At 39.7% G+C, this 17,720-nt stretch overlaps 1 protein-coding gene across 9 annotated transcripts in view; it reads right to left on the bottom strand.

Annotated features, from left to right (window-relative positions):
• ankrd45 (ankyrin repeat domain 45) overlaps nucleotides 1-17,720 on the bottom strand; it is a 36,645-nt gene that overhangs the window by 17,012 nt on the left and 1,913 nt on the right. For 3 of the 9 annotated variants that reach the window (XM_059984894.1, XM_059984897.1, XM_059984892.1), the window contains exons 2-3: nucleotides 5,060-5,191; nucleotides 2,723-3,035 (exon numbers count right to left, since the gene is read on the bottom strand). In XM_059984894.1, the coding sequence (XP_059840877.1) occupies nucleotides 2,723-3,029 (307 nt within the window). In that variant the 5' untranslated portion in view covers nucleotides 3,030-3,035; nucleotides 5,060-5,191. Of the gene's footprint in view, nucleotides 1-2,722; nucleotides 3,036-5,059; nucleotides 5,192-12,801; nucleotides 13,052-13,109; nucleotides 13,385-15,616; nucleotides 15,636-17,720 lie in introns of those variants that run through there. The other 6 variants (XR_009514831.1, XM_059984891.1, XM_059984890.1 and 3 more) reach the window with 4 other exon arrangements.

Genomic DNA, 17,720 nt, shown 5'->3' with positions numbered 1-17,720 from the left:
GCCTTCAGGTTCCTGTACCTCCTCCCTAATGGTATCAATGAGAAAATGACACTTCCTGGATGTCGAGGGTCCTTAAATGATGGATGCCAAACTCTTGAGGCACTACCTTTTGAAGATATATTTGATACTGGGGAGGGTTGCGCTGGCCAAGTCTACCACCCCCTGAAGCCTCTTTTGATTCTGCATATTGGAAGCTCCATACCAAGCTATGACACAACCAATCAGAATGGTATCCACAGTACATCAGTAGAAATTTGTTAGGAGTCTTTGGTGACATACACAGAAAAGGTTTAAAGGAATAAATACCAAGTGTGTGGAAATGGGACTAGCTCATGTGGACAGATGTATCAGTATTGATAGATTTTCCAGCCCAGCCTGTTTACATGCTGTATGATACTACGACATTGTATAAAACTGTGTCTGTGGTATTGACTTTAAACCTCTTAAATTCATAAGACCATAAGGAATAGGAGCAAAGTTATGCCATTCATCCCCATCATGACTGTTCCACCATTCAATTGTGGCTGATTTATGATGCTTTACTAATCAGAAATCTATCAACTTCCATTTTAAATATATCCAATAACTTGGCCTCCATAGTTGTCTGTGGCAATGAATTCCACAGGTTCAGCACCTTCTGAATAAATACATTACTTGTCGTCACTGTTCTAAAGGGACATCTATTCTGAGGCTGTGCCGTCTGGTCCCAGAGTGTTCCACTGTTGGAAACATTCTTTCTATGTCCACTCTATTTAGGCCTTTCAACATTTGGTAGGTTTCAATGAGATCCCCATCATTCTTCTAAACTCCAGCAAATACAGCCCCAGAGCAACTCATACATTAACCCTTTCATTCCCAGGATAACTCTTGTAAACCACCTCTGCTTCCTCTGCAATGCCAGCACATCCTTTCTTAGATATGGAGTTCAAAACTGCTCACAAGTGTGGTCTGACCAATGCGTTATAAAATCCCAGCATTACATCCTTACTTTTATATTCTAGTCCTCTCAAAACAAATGCCAACATTGTATTTGCCTTCCTTACTACCAACTCAACTTACAAATTAACCTTCAGAGAATCCAGCACAAGGACTCTTAAGTCCCTTTGCACCTCTAATTTTTGAATTTGCTCCCTATTTAGAAAATAGTCTATGCCTTTATTCCTTCTACCAAAGGGAACAGCCATACACTTCCCTACATTATATTACAACTGCCACTTCTTTGCCCATTCTCCTAATCCAAGTCGTTCTGCAGACTCCGTTTCCTCAGCACTACCTGCCCTTCCACCTATCTTTGTATTGTCTGCCAACTTGGCCACAAAGCCATCCAGATCATTAGCATATAATGTGAAAAGGAGCTGAACCAATACCAACCCCTACAGAACACCACTAATCACTGGCAGCCAGAAAAGGCCCCCTTTATCTCCATTCTTTGCCCCTGCCAGTCAGACAACCTTCTGTCCATGCTAGTATCTTTCCTGTACTATACACAGGCTCTTGTGTTGTTTAGCAAACACATTTGCAGAATTCAAGTTATCAATTTGCCATTAAATACAATGGACTGGCACACAGCTTTGAAGAATTCCACTCTGCACAGCCTACAAGTCACTAAAGGTCTCAAATATTCTTTTTTTTCTGGTTGCTGAGCCAATTTTCAGTCCAACTTGTCAGCTTCCTTTGAAAAATACTCTGTTAAAGCAAAAGGGTTCTGCATGACTAACAGAAGCCTATGTAATTAAGGTAAACAGTATGTGTCACAAGTTAATAGCATATGTTGATGTGTTGATCCTATATTTATTCCACAGTGCCTTTCTGTGCTGAAGAATACACAAAATATAGTTTAAATCTTGCTGTCTGGGCTTGTGCTTATTAATTTTGCCGGTCTGAACTTTTATCTTCACTGTGTCATCCAGAAAATGTATGTGTGTGTATGTATGTATGTCTGTGTTACTCCATAAGAAAACTTATAGAATGTTAGTTTTCATAAATCAAGGGGTAGAGTTTAAGAGTCACAGGATAATGATGCAGCTCTATAAAACTCTGGTTAGGCCACACTTGGAGTACTGTGTCCAGTTCTGGTCGCCTCACTATAAAAGGATGTGGAAGCAATGGAAAGGGTACAGAAGAGATTTACCAGGATGCTGCCTCGTTTAGAGAGTATGCATTATGATCAGAGATTAAGGGAGCTAGGGCTTGATCAGAGATTAAGGGAGCTAGGGCTTTACTCTCTGGAGAGAAGGAGGATGAGAGGAGACATGATAGAGGTATACAAGATATTAAGAGGAATAGATAGAGTGGACAGCCAGTGCCTCTTCCCCAGGGCACCACTGCTCAATACAAGAGGACATGGTTTTAAGGTAAGGGGTGGAAAGTTCAAGGGGATATTAGAGGAAGGTTTTTTACTCAGAGAGCGGTTGGTGTGTGGAATGCACCGCCTGAGTCGGTGGTGGAGGCAGATACACTAGTGAAATTTAAGGGACTACTAGACAGGTATATGGAGGAATTTAAGGTGGGGGGTTATATGTGAGGCAGGGTTTAAGGGTCAGCACATTGTGGGCTGAAGGGCCTGTACTGTGCTGTATTGTTCTATATATATTCTATTGCACAATATACAGTATTTTCACAATGTTTGCCAACCGCATTTGTATTCATCTTAATTAGAGAAATAGAAGATTAAAGAAATATCCACTACTAATATTGAAAAATCAACAGTGTGTCCAAGTACCTCTGTTAGTTTGCTCATTCACATTTGCTCCTTGTGACACCAACTCTTGAATAACTTCACAGTGACCCAGGATGGCAGCTGCAAAGAGAGCATTTCTGCCGAAGTCATCATGTATATTTAACAATTCATTACTTTTTTCATGGTTTGGTTTATCTGTATTTACAAAACACTTGCGTAAGTTCTCAGCATCTCCTGTAAGCACACTGTTAAGAAAGTTGTTCCTGTTTTCTAGCTCAAGATCTTCAATATTTGCTGAATCATCATTTGGGTTAATCGCTTCTTTTTTATTTTCACCATCTTGATCCATTCTTATCTAAATAATAATAATATGTATTATTATCCATTGGAAATAAATATTTACATCAAAGAGTACAAATCAGCTCAAGAGGAATGCTGACTGCTAAACTAATTCCACTGTTGGATTCTTTCACGACAGATGCCTACTGGTTGTTGGTGGAATAACAGCTTTTTGTAGCTGCTCCTATATTATCTACTTTGCTGTTTCCAACTTGTTTTTAAATCTTGCTTTTAAACATAATATTGTTTTATTATGAGGGCTGCCAAAGGTACTAAGAAAGATGAGTACCCTCCTGTAACGTTGGAATCTATTATGGAGACGTTTCGGAAACAAAAAAGAATTCTCTGAGGAATTCTAGCAGAAGTTCCAGCAACTCAGCTCTGAAATTAAACAAACTGATGTAAAATTTGACTCTATTCAAAAAACCTTAAGTGAACATGATAAACGATTACAGGAGAATGAAGATACTCAGATGATTTTGGACACGAAGATTGAAGGCCTGCAAACAGTTTGTGAAAAACAGTCAAAGTCTAATGAAAAAGTAAGACAGAAGATTATCGACTTGGAAAACAGAAGTACAAGAAATAATCTACGAATTCTGGGACTTGAAGAGTTTATGGAGTTTATTGAAGAGTTTATGGAAGCCTACGGAATTCTTTGCAAACTTCTTGCCAAAATTATTCCCTAAAATTTTTAAATCTCCATCTAAGATTGACTAAGCTCATAGATCACTCGTGCCCAGATCAGTTGTAGGAGAGAGACCCCTATCAGTGATAATCTGTCTTCATGATTTTCAAACAAAGGAACTTTTAATTCGTGAATCCCGCCAAAGGTTACAACAGTCAGAAGATCAGAATTGTCAATGATTATCCACCTGAGATGATGAATGAGCGCTTCAAGTTTAAAAAGGTTATGTCGGAACTGTATAACAGAGGTTTTAAGCCGTCTCTCCATTATCCTGCTCAGCTCAGAATTATTTTGAGGGATGGTTCTCGGAAATGGCTTCGTTCGACACAGGAAGCCCAAGAATTTTTAGTTGCAGAAGTTTGACTGTTTAATATCTTCCTACATGAATATTTGCTTCTTTTACTTTTGATATGCCTTTGTAGCTAACTCTCTTCTTGAACTCTTTAATGCTTTACTTAGAAAATAAGATTTTAATGAGTTAAAACCTTGCGTTAATATGTTTTGAATTTTGATAGGTTTTAAAATATATTATACTTATTTTTTTGAGATTTTTTTCTTTCAATATGGTCCAATTGGGTTTTTCTCTTATTTAGTCTAGTTGGAACGCAGTTAACCTTGAAGATGTATTTGGAGCTAAACCAGTAGTTTTTTTTAGGGAGAGTAATGTCATTAGGTTTAGCTGTCCATTGGTCAACTTTCTGACTTTGGGAGGTGGGTGGGGGTTGGGTGTTTTCTGGGAGCTGGTTTGGTCTCTTAGCCACATTTCTTGCTTGGTTGCTTTATCTCAAAGTTCATTGTTTGGATTTAATATACATTCAGTGATTACTATTCTAACCTTTCTTTTAAATAATATTAAAAATGGATCATACTATTAATTTACTTAGTTTTAACGTTAAAGGATTAAACCACCCCCTGAAACAGAATGTGATATTTACCTATATTAAAAAACCAGGTCCCAATTATATTTTTTGGCAAGAAACTCACATTTGTAAATGTGATAATTTACGCCTCTTCAGTTATTGGAAAGAACTGCAATTTCATTCCTCCTTTCAGGCTAAGTCTAAGGGTGTTTCAGTTTTTATAGATAATACAGTTTCTTTTGTTCAACATAAAGTAGTGTCTGATACCAATGGGCGTTTTATTATAGTATCAGGAAAATTAGATAATAAATTAGTGGTATTTGCTAATTTGTATGCCCCAAATATAGATGATCCAGGGTTATTTGAGCGATTTTTTTTCGCTTCTACCTGATTTAAGTCTTTACTCATTGGTCTTCAGTAGAGATTTTAATTGTTGGCTAGACCCAGTTTTCGATCGATCATCTTCTAAGCCAGCAATACTTAATAAATTACCTCTTGTTTGTTCAATCTTTTCAAATGAAATGTGATATTGTTGATATCTGGTGTTTCTTACATCCAATAGATAAGGAGTAATCGTTTTATTCCCATGTCAATTGACAGCCAATTGATTCCATTAGTTTGATTCTGTGAATATAAAGAGATTGCTGTTTCAGATCATGCTCCTGTGCTTTTATCTTAAATCTCCCTGGTTTCCTTCAAATAAACAGATTTTAGCGTTTTAACCCAACTTTGCTATCAGATAAGTTTTAAAAATTTTTGGAGAGACAAATTATTCTTTTTTTTTGAAGAGAATACGCAGGAAGAGACTTCTAGTCTTATTATATGGGATGCCTTTAAGGCTTATATTAGAGGTCTAATTATTTCTTATACTGCAAATGCTAAGAAAAAAGCTAACAAAGAGAGAATTGAACTAGGTAATCAGTTGAAACAATTAGATCAAAAATATGCCTTGACTCCAGAACCTGCTTTTTATAAAAGCCATGTTGAAATTAAAACTAAATATGATCTTCTTTTAACATATCCGATTGAAACTCAACTCCTAAAAGATAAAAGTCAATTCTATATTCATGGAGACAAAATTATTGGCTAATCAGTTAAAAACCTTCATAGTTAAATGGCAAATTAAAGAAATCTGTAAAGCTGATGGTGATACAACTGACCATTTTAAATAATTGATACCTTTAGAGAATTTTACTCTAAACTTTATAGTTCTGATTCTCCCAAAGATAATACAATAGACAATAGGTGCAGAAGTAGACCATTCAGCCCCTCAAGTCTGCACCGCCATTCTGAGATCATGGCTGATCATTCACTATCAATACCCAGTCCCTGCCTTGTCCCCATATCCCTTGATTCCCCTATCCATCAGATATCTATCTAGCTCCTTCTTGAAAGCATCCAGAGAATTGGCCTCCACCATCTTCCGAGGCAGTGCATTCCACACCTCCACAACTCTCTGGGAGAAGAAGCTCTTCCTCAACTCTGTTTTAAATAACTGACCTCTTATTCTCAATCCATGCCCTCTGGTACTGGACTCTCCCAACATCTGGAACATATTTCCTGCCTCAATCCTATCAAATCCTTTAATTATCTTAAACGTTTCAATCAGATCCCCTCTCAATCTCCTCAATTCCAGTGTGTACAAGCCCAATCTCTCTGTGTAAGACAGCTCTGCCATCCCAGGAATCAACCTAGTGAATCTACGCTGCACTTCCTCAATTGCCAGATTGTCCTTCCTCAAACCTGGAGACCAAAACTGTACACAATATTCCAGGTGTGGTCTCACCAGGGTCCTGTACAAATGCAAAAGGACATCCTTGCTCTTGTACTAATTCCCCTTGTAATAAAGGCCAACATTCCATTTGCCCTCTTCACTGCCTGTTGCACTTGCTCATTCACCTTCATTGACTGATGAACTATGACTCCTAGGTCTCTTTGCATTTCTCCCTTACCTAACACTACACCGTTCAGACAATACTCTGCCCTCTTGTTCCTGCTTCCAAAGTGGATAACTTTACATTTATTCACACTGAATGACATCTGCCAAGTATCTGCCCACGCACCCAGCCTATCCAAGTCTCCCTGTATTCTCCTAACGTCCTCTTCGCATGTCACACTGCCACCCAGTTTAGTATCATCAGCAAACTTGCTGATATAGTTTTCAATGCCCTCATCTAAATCGTTGACATAAATCGTAAAGAGCTGTGGTCCCAATACAGAGCCCTGTGGTACCCCACTAGTCACCTCCAGCCAGTCTGAGAAATACCCATTCACTGCTACCCTTTGCTTTCTATCTGCCAACCAGTTTTCTATCCATGTTGAAACCCTGCCCCCAATGCCATGAGTTCTGATTTTACTCACCAATCTCCTATGTGGCACCTTATCGAATGCCTTCTGAAAATCTAGATACACAACATCCACTGGCTTACCCTCGTCTAACATCCCTGTTACACCCTCAAAAAACTCCAACAGATTAGTCAAGCATGATTTGCCCTTGGTAAATCCATGCTGGCTCGGCCTAATCCTATTACTGCCATCAAGATGTGCCACTATTTCGTCCTTAATAATGGACTCAAGCATCTTCCCCACGACTGACGTTAGGCTAACAGGGCGATAGTTCTCCGTTTTCTTCTTCCCTCCTTTCTTGAAAAGTGGGATAACATTAGCCACTCTCCAATCTTCAGGAACTGATCCTGAATCTAAGGAACATTGGAAAATGATTACCAATGCATCCGCAATTTCCTGAGCCACCTCTTTTAGAACCCTCGGATGCAGACCATCTGGACCTGGGGATTTATTAGCCTTCAGTCCTACCAGTCTACTCATCACAGTTTCTTTCCTAATGTCAATCTGTCTCAATTCCTCTGATATCTTATGACCCTGGCCCATCCATACATCTGGGAGATTGCTTGTGTCCTCCCTGGTGAAGACAGATCTAAAGTACGCATTAAATTCTGTTGCCATTTCCCTGTTTCCCATAACAATTTCTCCCAATTCATTCTTCAAGGGGCCAACATTGTTCTTAATTATCTTCTTTCTCTTCACATGGCTAAAAAAGCTTTTAATATCCCCTTTTATATTCCTGGCTAGACTGAGCTCATACCTGATTTTTTCTCTCCGTATTGTTTTTTTAGTTAAGATCTGCTGTTCCTTAAAACTTTCCCAATCATCTGTATTCCCACTCATCCTAGCCTTGTCATACTTCTTTTTCTTTAATGCTATACAATCTCTGACTTCCTTTGTCAACCACTGTGGCCCCTTCCCCCTCTTTGAATCCTTCCTTCACATTGGAATGAACTGCTTTTGCATCTTTTGTATTATCCCCAAGAATAACTGCCACTGCTGATCCACTGTCTTTCCTGCCAGGGCATCCGCCCATTTAACTTTGGCCAGCTCTTCCCTCATGGCTCTGTAGTCTCCTTTATTTAATTGCAACACTGACATCTCTGATCTGCCCTTATCCCTCTCAAATTGTAGATAAAAACTTATCATGTTATGATCACTACTTCCTAATGGCTCCTTTACTTCAAGATCACTTATCAATTCCTGTTCATTACACATCACCAAGTCCAAAATAGCCTCGTTCCTGGTTGGCTCAAGCACAAGCTGTTCCAAAAATACATCCCTTAGACACTCCACAAACTCCCTATCCTGGGGTCCAGCACCTACCTGATTCTCCCAGTTCACCTGCATGTTGAAATCTCCCATAACGACTGCATTACCTTTAGCACATGCCAATGTTATCTCCCTAATCAACTTGTACCCAATATCCACGCTACTGTTTGGGGGCCTGTACACAACACCCATTAGGGTCTTTTTACCCTTACTGTTCCTCAGCTCAATCCACACAGACTCTACTTCCCCTGTTCCCAAATCACCTCTTGCTAAGGACTGAATCTCATTCCTCACCAACAGGGCCACCCCACCCTCTCTTCCCATATTTCTGTCTCTACGATAGCACGTAGAGATTCCCAGGTCTGATCCCCTTGCAGCCATGTCTCCATTATCCCAGCAATATCATAGTTCCCCATTTTCATCTGAGCTTCAAGCTCATCTGTCTTATTTCTGACACTACGCGCATTCAAGTATAGAATTCTTAGCCCATTCCTCCTCTCTTTGCTTAAAACACTGTCTATTGTACCTAATCCAGCTCCTTGAACTTCCATCGGGCTAATTGCACCTTGAATTTTGATGACCTTCTCTAGATCACCCAAACCTTCTACACATTTAACCCTATGCTCCTTCTGACCAACCCTCTGTACATGTAGCTTTTCCAACACATGCTCTGTCTCACCTTTCTCCTTTACACAATTAATATTTGGGAAACGTGTATTCCCCACCTGTCCCTTATCCTTCATCATACCATCTTCTCTCATATTCTGGATCCCTGCCCCCTGCACATCTAGTTTAACCCCCCCCCCCCGAGCAGCACTGGCAAACATTCCTGCAAGAATGTTAGTACCCCTCCAGTTCAGATGTAGACCGTCCCTTCGAAACAGATCCCAATGTCCCTGGAACAAAGATCAATTATCCAAAAACCTGAACCCTTCCTTCCTGCACCATGCTCTCAGCCTCGTATTAATGTGCATAATCATTCTATTCTTCACCTCACTCGCACGTGGCACAGATAGCAATCCCGAGATTGTCATCCTGGAGGTCCTGCCTTTCAGCTTCACTCCTAACTCCCTGAACTCTCTAAGCAGGACCCCCTCACTCACCTTACCTACATCATTGGTCCCTACATGGACCACTACATCTGGGTTCATGCCCTCGTTCTCAAGAATAGCCTGCACCCTATCTGACATGTCCCGGACCCTGGCACCAGGGAGGCAACATACCATCCGAGACTCCCGATCTTCCCCACAAAATCTCCTATCTGCCCCCCTGACTATAGAATCCCCTAAAACTATCACTCTCTTCTCTTCCCTCCTCCCCTTTCTAGTTGAGGGTTCAACCTCTGTGCCAGAGGCAGGACCACTACAACTCATTCCTGGTAGGTCATCCCCATCAACAGTATCCAGTACGGTATACTTATTGTTAATGGGAATGGCCGCAGGGGTGCTCTGCTCTCTCTGCCTGCTCCCCCTGCCTCTCTGGACCGTCACCCATCTGTCTACTTCTTGGATTTTTGGTGTACTGTAATAGTGTAATGAATTATTTCTTAGATCAATTAAATATCCCTGCACTTTCTGATGATAACCAAAAACAGTTGGATCAACCTGTTTCTTCTGAGGAAATTGCCAAGGCTGTATGTTCATTGCATGTGGGGAAGGCTCCAGGTCCTGACAGTTTTTCTGGAGAATTTTATAAGGCTTTTTCCTTATTGCTTATACCTCGTTTATATTTAGTCCTTTCAAAATCCCCCTATCTTTTTATGAAGCTTCTATTTCACTTATTCTTAAAAAGAACTGAATGTTAAACCCAACTGAATGTTTAACCCAACTGAATGTTTGTCATATAGACCTATCGCCTTACTTAATTTGACATTAAAATCCTATCCAAAGTTCTGGCTCTTAGAATTGAAAGTATTTTACCATTTATTACTTTTGATGTTCAGATTAAAAATCAATGTTCCCATTCGTTGTTTATTAAATGTTATTTATTCTCCTTCTAAAGAGCTATTGGAATGTGTGATATCCTTAGACGCTGAGAAAACCTTCGATTGGGTTGAATGAAATTACTGTACTTATTTAAAACCTTAGAAAAATTTAAGTTTGGGCCTGAATTTATTCGCTGAATTAAATTACTTTATTTATCTCCCTCAGCTCAGGTTCTTACTAACTCTCAGAATTCCAAACCATTTCAACTTCAACGTGGAACTAGACAAGGCTTTCCCTTGAGCCCTTTGCTTTTTGATTTGGCTTTAGAACACATAGCTATTGCTTTCTGAGAATCTAATGATATCACTGGTATTTTAAGGGGGGTATTATTCACGAAGTTTTGCTTTATGCTAATGACCTTTTGCTTTATATTTCTAATGCTGAGACTTCATTACCTTTTGTACTTTCCTTACTCTCCTGTTTTAGTCAGTTTTCAGGATATAAACTAAATTTTCATAAGACTGAACTTTTTCCTTTGAATAATTTGGTATCAATTAATACTAACCTTCCTTTTAAAATTGTAAGAGATCAATTTACTTATTTGGATGTAACAATTACGAAGAATTATAAATACTTATTTTAAGAAATTTTTTTTACCTTGCTGAATTATGTAAAAAGGGCACTATCAAAATGGCAGCCCCTTTCATTATCATTGATTGGCCGAATTAATTCTATTAAAATGAATATTTTGCCTAGATTTTTATACCTTTTTCAGGCCTTACCCATTTTTATTCCTAAATCCTTTTTTGATTCTCTTGATTCTATCATATCTTCATATATATGGAAAATTAAACACTCTCAACTAAATAAAGTTCATCTTCAAAAAGCTAAAAAGAACGGAGGTTTAGCTTTACCAAAATTTAGGTTTTATTACTGGGCAGTCAATATACAGAATCTCATATTTTGGTTATATTATATTAACCGAGAGGACAGTCCCGTTTGGGTTTCTTTAGAAGCTAACTCTGTTAATAAATTTTCTATCATCTCTCTTCTCAGATCCTCAATTCCTTTATTTTTAAGTAAACTAACTGATAGTTTTGTAGTTAAACATACTTTGAGGATTTGGGTACAATTTAGAAAATATTTTGGTCTATTGAGATTTTCTCTTTCAAGTCCCATTTTTTCCATTTTTTTAAACCTTCTATGACTGATGTAATTTTTAAAGAATGGGATAGACTGGGTATTAAATGCTTCCAGGATTTATTTGTTGGTGGAAGTCTCTTTTTGTTTGAGCAGTTGTCAACTAAATATAGCTTACCAAAACCCCACTTTTTTCGATATTTATAAATTAGAGACTTTCTGCGGTCTCAATTACATACATTTCCTAAAAGTCCTGATAAGAATTTATTAGATGTAATTTTTAATTTTAAACCTTTTCATAATGGATCAATATCTAATATTTATGGTGTGTTGTTGGGAATGAGAAAAGTTCCATAGAACCATAGAACACTACAGCACAGTACAGGCCCTTCAGCCCTCCATGTTGTGCTGACCCATGTAATCTTTAAAAAAAGTACTAAACCCACACTACCCCATAACCCTCCATTTTTCTTTCATCCATGTGCCTGTCCAAGAGGCTCTTAAATACCCCTAATGTTTTAGCCTCCACCACCATCCCTGGCAAGTCATTCCAGGCACTCACAACTCTTTGTGTAAAAAACTTACCCCTGATGTCTCCCCTAAACTTCCCTCCCTTAATTTTGTACATATGCCCTCTGGTGTTTGCTATTAGTGCCCTGGGAAACAGGTACTGACTATCCACCCTATCTATGCCTCTCATAATCTTGTAGACCTCGTTCAAGTACCCTCTCATTCTTCTACGCTCCAATCCCAGCTCTGCTAACCTTGCTTCATATGAATTGTTCTCCAAACCAGGCAACATCCTGGTAAATCTCCTCTGCACCCTCTCCATCCCTCCTATAATGAGGTGACCAGAATTGAACACAATACTCTAAGTGCAGTCTCACCAGAGATTTGTAGCGTTGCAACATGACCTCTCTACTCTTGAACTCAATCCCCCTGTTTATGAAGCCTAGCATCCCATAGGCCTTCTTAACCACCCTATCAACCTGCACAGCGACCTTGAGGGGTATATGGATTTGAACCCCAAGGTCCCTTTGTTCATCCACACTCTTAAGTAACTGACCATTAATCCTGTACTCAGTCTTCTGGTTTGTCTTTTAAAAATGCATCCCCTCACACTTGTCCAGATTGAACTCCATCTGCCATTTTTCTGCCCAACCCTGCAGCCTGTCCATATCCTCTTGTAACCTTTGACAACCTACAGCTCCACCCATAACTCCTCCAATCTTAGTGTCATCCGCAAACTTACTCACCCATCCTACCGCCTGTACATCCAGGTAATTTATAAAACTCACAAATAGCAGGGGTCCCAGGACAGATCCCTGCGGCACTCCACTAGTTATCGACCTGCAGGCAGAATACTTTCCTTCCACAACTACCATCTGCCTTCTTCCTTTAAGCCAATTTTTTTATCCAAACAGCTAAGGTTCCACTTATCCCATGCCTCATGACTTTCTGGATGAGTCTGTCATGAGGGACCTTGTCAAATGCTTTGCTAAAGTCCATGTAGGCCACATTCACTGTCCCACCCTCATCAATTTCTTTTGTTACCTCTTCAAAAAACTCCATCAGGCTCGTGAGGCACGATCTTCCCTTCACAAAGCCATGTTGACTATCCACGAGTAGACTGTATTTCTCCAAATGCTCGTAGATCCTATCCTTAAGAATCCTTTCCAGTAGTTTGCATACCACTGATGTAAGACTCACTGGTCTATAGTTCCCAGGTTTCTCCCTATTACATTTTTTAAACAAAAAAGGTATTTTGTTCCTTTAGACAAAATTAAAAATCTCTGGGAACAAGATTTACAGACTTCAATTTCTGAGGAAACTTGGAATGAAATTTTTAAATTGGTTAATACCTCATTGTTACGTGCCCATCACTCCCTCCCACAATTTAAAGTGGTCCGTAGGGTTCACATGACTGAAGATAAGCTGTCTCATTTTTATTCGGATACATCTCCCTATTGTGACAGATGTAACAATGGAGAGGCTTCATTAATTCATATGTTCTAGACATATCCAAGTCTTGAAAAATACTGGAAGAAAGTATTTCAAACTTTTTCCTGTAGATTTTAAACCAAACCCTTTGACTGCCTTATTTGGTATTGTTAGAGGAAAAAAATATTATCTTGGAGACACCTGATTTGCACATTTTGGTTTTTATTTCTCTTATAGCCGGGAGGGCATTGTTGCTTAGGTGGAAGGATGTTGCTCCGCCTACTCATGCTCAATGGCTAAGCGATGTTATGTCACACTTAAATTTAGAGAAGATTTTTGTTCAATTTCTGAATCAAGACAAGACTTTCTAACATTGTGGGTACCTTTTTTTGAATTATTTTCAAAATCTTTGATTTGTTATAAAGTACAGATGTTGGCTAACATGTTTTACTATATGATAAGGATTTTTTCCCCTTTTTCTTTCTTTACCACACAGCTTTTCTTGGGAGTGGGTTTAGATTTTTTATATAATAAAATTACTACCTTTCAATATTACGATTCAATTTAATTTACATGAATATGGGATAAGACTATAAGTGTGATTCACATATATTGTAATTGATATATATACATCCTCCTGTACTCTGTATTCTTTTTTGTAAGAAATCAATAAAAATATTGAAAAAGGGAAAAAGGACTCTTTCACTATATTTCATTCTCTTCACTTTCATTTGATACTCAGTCAGATGTCAGGTAAGACTAAACAAACAATGTTTTGACTTATCAGAGGTTATGAGTTCAACTCTTAAACCTACTCCACTGATAAGGGAATGCTACACTGTGTGAAGTACCTATTTTTGGATAAGTAATTAAACCAAAATACTACCTGCATTTTGAGGGGAAAAAAATCAGGATTATCTTTTGCCATTAGTTTATAACACAATTATAATATTTGTTGTTAATAGAGGTGACTTTGTGGAAAATGGTTTCAGAGTCAGAGTAAGTGAGCACAAAAACGGGCCCTTTGGCCCAACATTTCTTTACCGATCAAGGTATCTAATCAAGTTAGAGATATTTGTTTGCATTTGACAAATATATTACTGCAGAAATACTAACACACAAAAGATTCAAAACATGGCTGAACACAAAAGATTCTGCAGTTGTTGGAAATGTTGAGCAAAAGAAAAAAATGCTGAAGGGATTCAGCAAGTCAGGCCGCATCTAAGGAGGGGAATAAACCATCAACAGTTCAAGCTGAGATTCTTCGTCATGACTGGAAAGGAAGGGGCAGAGGCCAAAACAAGATGGTGGTAGGGGGGGTGGGGAGAGGAGCACACGTTGGAAGTGATAGGTGAAACCAGGCGAGGGGAAAGTTAGCTGCATGGGGGAAAGGGGATGAAGCAAGGTGGGGGGGGGCATAGGTGGATGAGGTAAAGAAGTTAAGTAGAAGCAATATAATAGGAGAAGCCAAATAACCAGTGAAGTAAAGGAAGGAGGAAGGGCATCAGAGGGAGGTGATGGGCAGGTGAGGAGAAGGGATGAGATGGTAACCAGAATGGGGAATAGGAAAAAAGTGAGGAGGGGGAAGAAATTACTAGAAGCTGGAGAAATCTATGTTCATGCCATTTTGTTGGAGGCTACCCAGATGGAATACGAGATGTTGAAGTTCAGATTTAATTGTCATTCAATCATACATGAACACAGCCAAATGAAACAGTGTTACTCCAGGGCCAAGGTGCAAAACAGTGATAACAGTCATACACAGTACAAGGCATATATGATATAGCAGTAAATACAGTCACACAAGAAAAATATAGTCCAAGTCCCCGAGTCCATGAATGTTGCCGCACCTTCAGCATTTTTTCCTTTTGCTCAAAATTTCCAACACCTGCAGAATCTTTTGTGTTCAGCCATGTTTTGAATCTTCTGTGTGTTAGTATTTCTACAGTAATATATTTGTCAAATGCAGACAAATGGCTCTAACTTGATTAGATACCTTGATTGGTAAAGACACCATCTCCAGCACTCTGGTGGAGTGCACCAACTCCAACACCTCTCTCCTGGGCAGCTTCTCACAATGAGCACGGTCACAGAGCTCCCCCACTGTCAGCCAATGAACCAGTAAATTGAACTTGCAGCATTCCACATTAATAATGTCCAACAGGGTTTTGCAATCACAAGAAAGGTGACTATGATGATTACTTGCTCTAAGATTGCACACTGCCTTTGTGCATTGATGCCTCTCTGACACAGGCAGCAGCATGATCCTCACCAAATTCGGCTCCTTCAGTTTCTACGCCAACAAGCAACTCACTGATGGGGTAGACAATGTCCAGATGGGTCTTGCAGTTGTAAAAAAAAATGTTTAAAACGCCAATAACATCTTTGCCCATAGACGCTTCCGCATCTGAGCATGCCGCCAGCTTACCAGAAGTATGTTGCTCCTCCAGCCTGATCTTTGCCTCATCATGGTAGAAGAAGCTACAGCCAGATTTGTGAGAATGGGAATGGAAAGTCAAGTTGAAATTGGTAGCCACTGGGACATCCTGCCTTTTGCAGCAGACAAAGCAAATGTGCTTGACCACTCAGTTCCCCAATCTACATCAGGTCTTACGGATGTAGAGGAAACCATCCATACTGGGAGCACCAGATACAACAGATGACCCCAACAGACCATGGGTGAAGTGTTACCTCACTTGGAAGGACTATTTGGGACCATAACGGTGATAAGGGAGGAGGTGTAGGAACAGACGCTGCACTTGTCACACTTGCAGGGAGATCAGTGGGAAGTCCCGTAGACACTTTCCTTACAGAAAGTGGAGAGGGGTGGGGAGGGAAAGATGTGCTTAGTGGTAGGATCCCATTGAAGATGCCAGGTTAAAAGAATAATGTGCTGCTGGACCCTATCCCTGTGTTAATGGCAGGGGAATGGGGTGAGGGTAGATGTGTGGGAAATGGAGATGGGGGTGAGAGCGGCATTTGTGGTGGAAGGGAAACCCCATTCTTTGGAAATAAAAAGGGGATATCTCAGATGTTCTAGAATGGAAAGATTCACACTGAGAACAGATGCAATGAAAATGGAGGAACTGAGAGAAGGGAATAGCATTTTTTACAAATGACATGGTGGGAAGGGTACAGTCACAATAACTGCGAGAGTTGGTAGGTTTTTAAGAGACATCTGTGGATAGTCTGTCTGCAGAGTTGGAGACAAAGAGATCAAGAAAGAGGAGAGAAGTATCAGAGATGGGCCAAGTAAATTGGAAGCTGGAGGCAATTTGATGAAATTGAAGAGCTCAGTATGGGTGCAAACAGGGTGGAAGAAAAGTTGTTGTCAGGAAGGCACAGATAGCTAGTGTCTATCGTTGCAAGTTTAGTTTGGAGAAAGTGGAAGGAGCCTGAAGAAAGATTGTTGAGGATGAGGACCAATTGCAAGAGACAGAGAAGGGTGGTGGTGGAAGGGAACTGGTTAGGTCTTTGGTCAAGAAAGTTTTCAGGCCTTCCTGGTGGGAGATCAACATGTATAGGGGCTGGACATCTATAGAGAAAATAAGGCAATCCAGGTCAGGGAACTGAAAATTATTGGAGTGAAGGAGAGCATGTGAAGTGTCATGGATGCAAGTAGAAAAGGACTGAACCAAGGGGGACAAAATAGTGTGAGGTTCAGTGGAGCAGGAGCAAGCAGAAACAATGGGCTCATCAGGATAGTTATGTTTGTGGATCTTGGGTAGGAAGTAGAAATGAGCAGTAGACTTGCAGAGTTCATCCAACATTTTGTGTGTGTTGCAAAACATAAGTGAATCTGGTTCAGTTGAGATGCAACTGGAGCTGGAAGGAAGAAAGTTGATAATGAAAGCAAATATGACACATGCTTCAAAGTGCAGAGATTCAAGTTACTTGATATCGTTTGACGATTTGGGGGTGCTGGCATCACTAGGTTGGTAACAGGTGAGGCAGCAAGATATCCTAAAACTTGTGGAGACACATGATTCACATACGGTTGCACAACGAGCTCTGATGTGTAGGAGAATAGTTATTATCTAAGGGAAGAGCAAATAGAGGTGTTATGGCTGAAGGAGGGGAGGGGAAGATGTTACTTGTGGTTGCATTACAGTGAAAATGTTAGAGGTTATGGACAATGATCTGCTGAATGTGGAGGCTTGTGAAGACAAGAGGATCCTTGAAATGGAAGGGTTTGAGAGGGGACGAGAGCCAACGTGTAGGAAATAGGAAGTGTTTTTAACTATTTTGAATAGGAATATTGGCTGTGATATTTGGAAAGGTATCCTTATGTAGTGCATACTGCTCAAGTGGAAGAGGACTGCATTTGGAGTTGGAGGTGCGGTGGTGATACAGAATAAGACGTGTTTTCTTCGGTAAATCCAGAGATTGACGTTTGTTGAGCCTTTGGGGTCAACGACAATACCGTTGCAAAGACTGAAGAGATTTTGAAATCTAGTTAATCAGTTAAATCTATAACTTGCTAAAAGTTTTCAATGCTTCACTCTTATTTCTATGAAAGAAAAAGAACAATC

Source organism: Hypanus sabinus, chromosome 11 (assembly GCF_030144855.1).
Source record: "Hypanus sabinus isolate sHypSab1 chromosome 11, sHypSab1.hap1, whole genome shotgun sequence".
NCBI lineage: Eukaryota > Metazoa > Chordata > Chondrichthyes > Myliobatiformes > Dasyatidae > Hypanus > Hypanus sabinus.
Note: the sequence above shows the minus strand (reverse complement) of the source record. Positions and strands in the feature narration are given on the sequence as shown.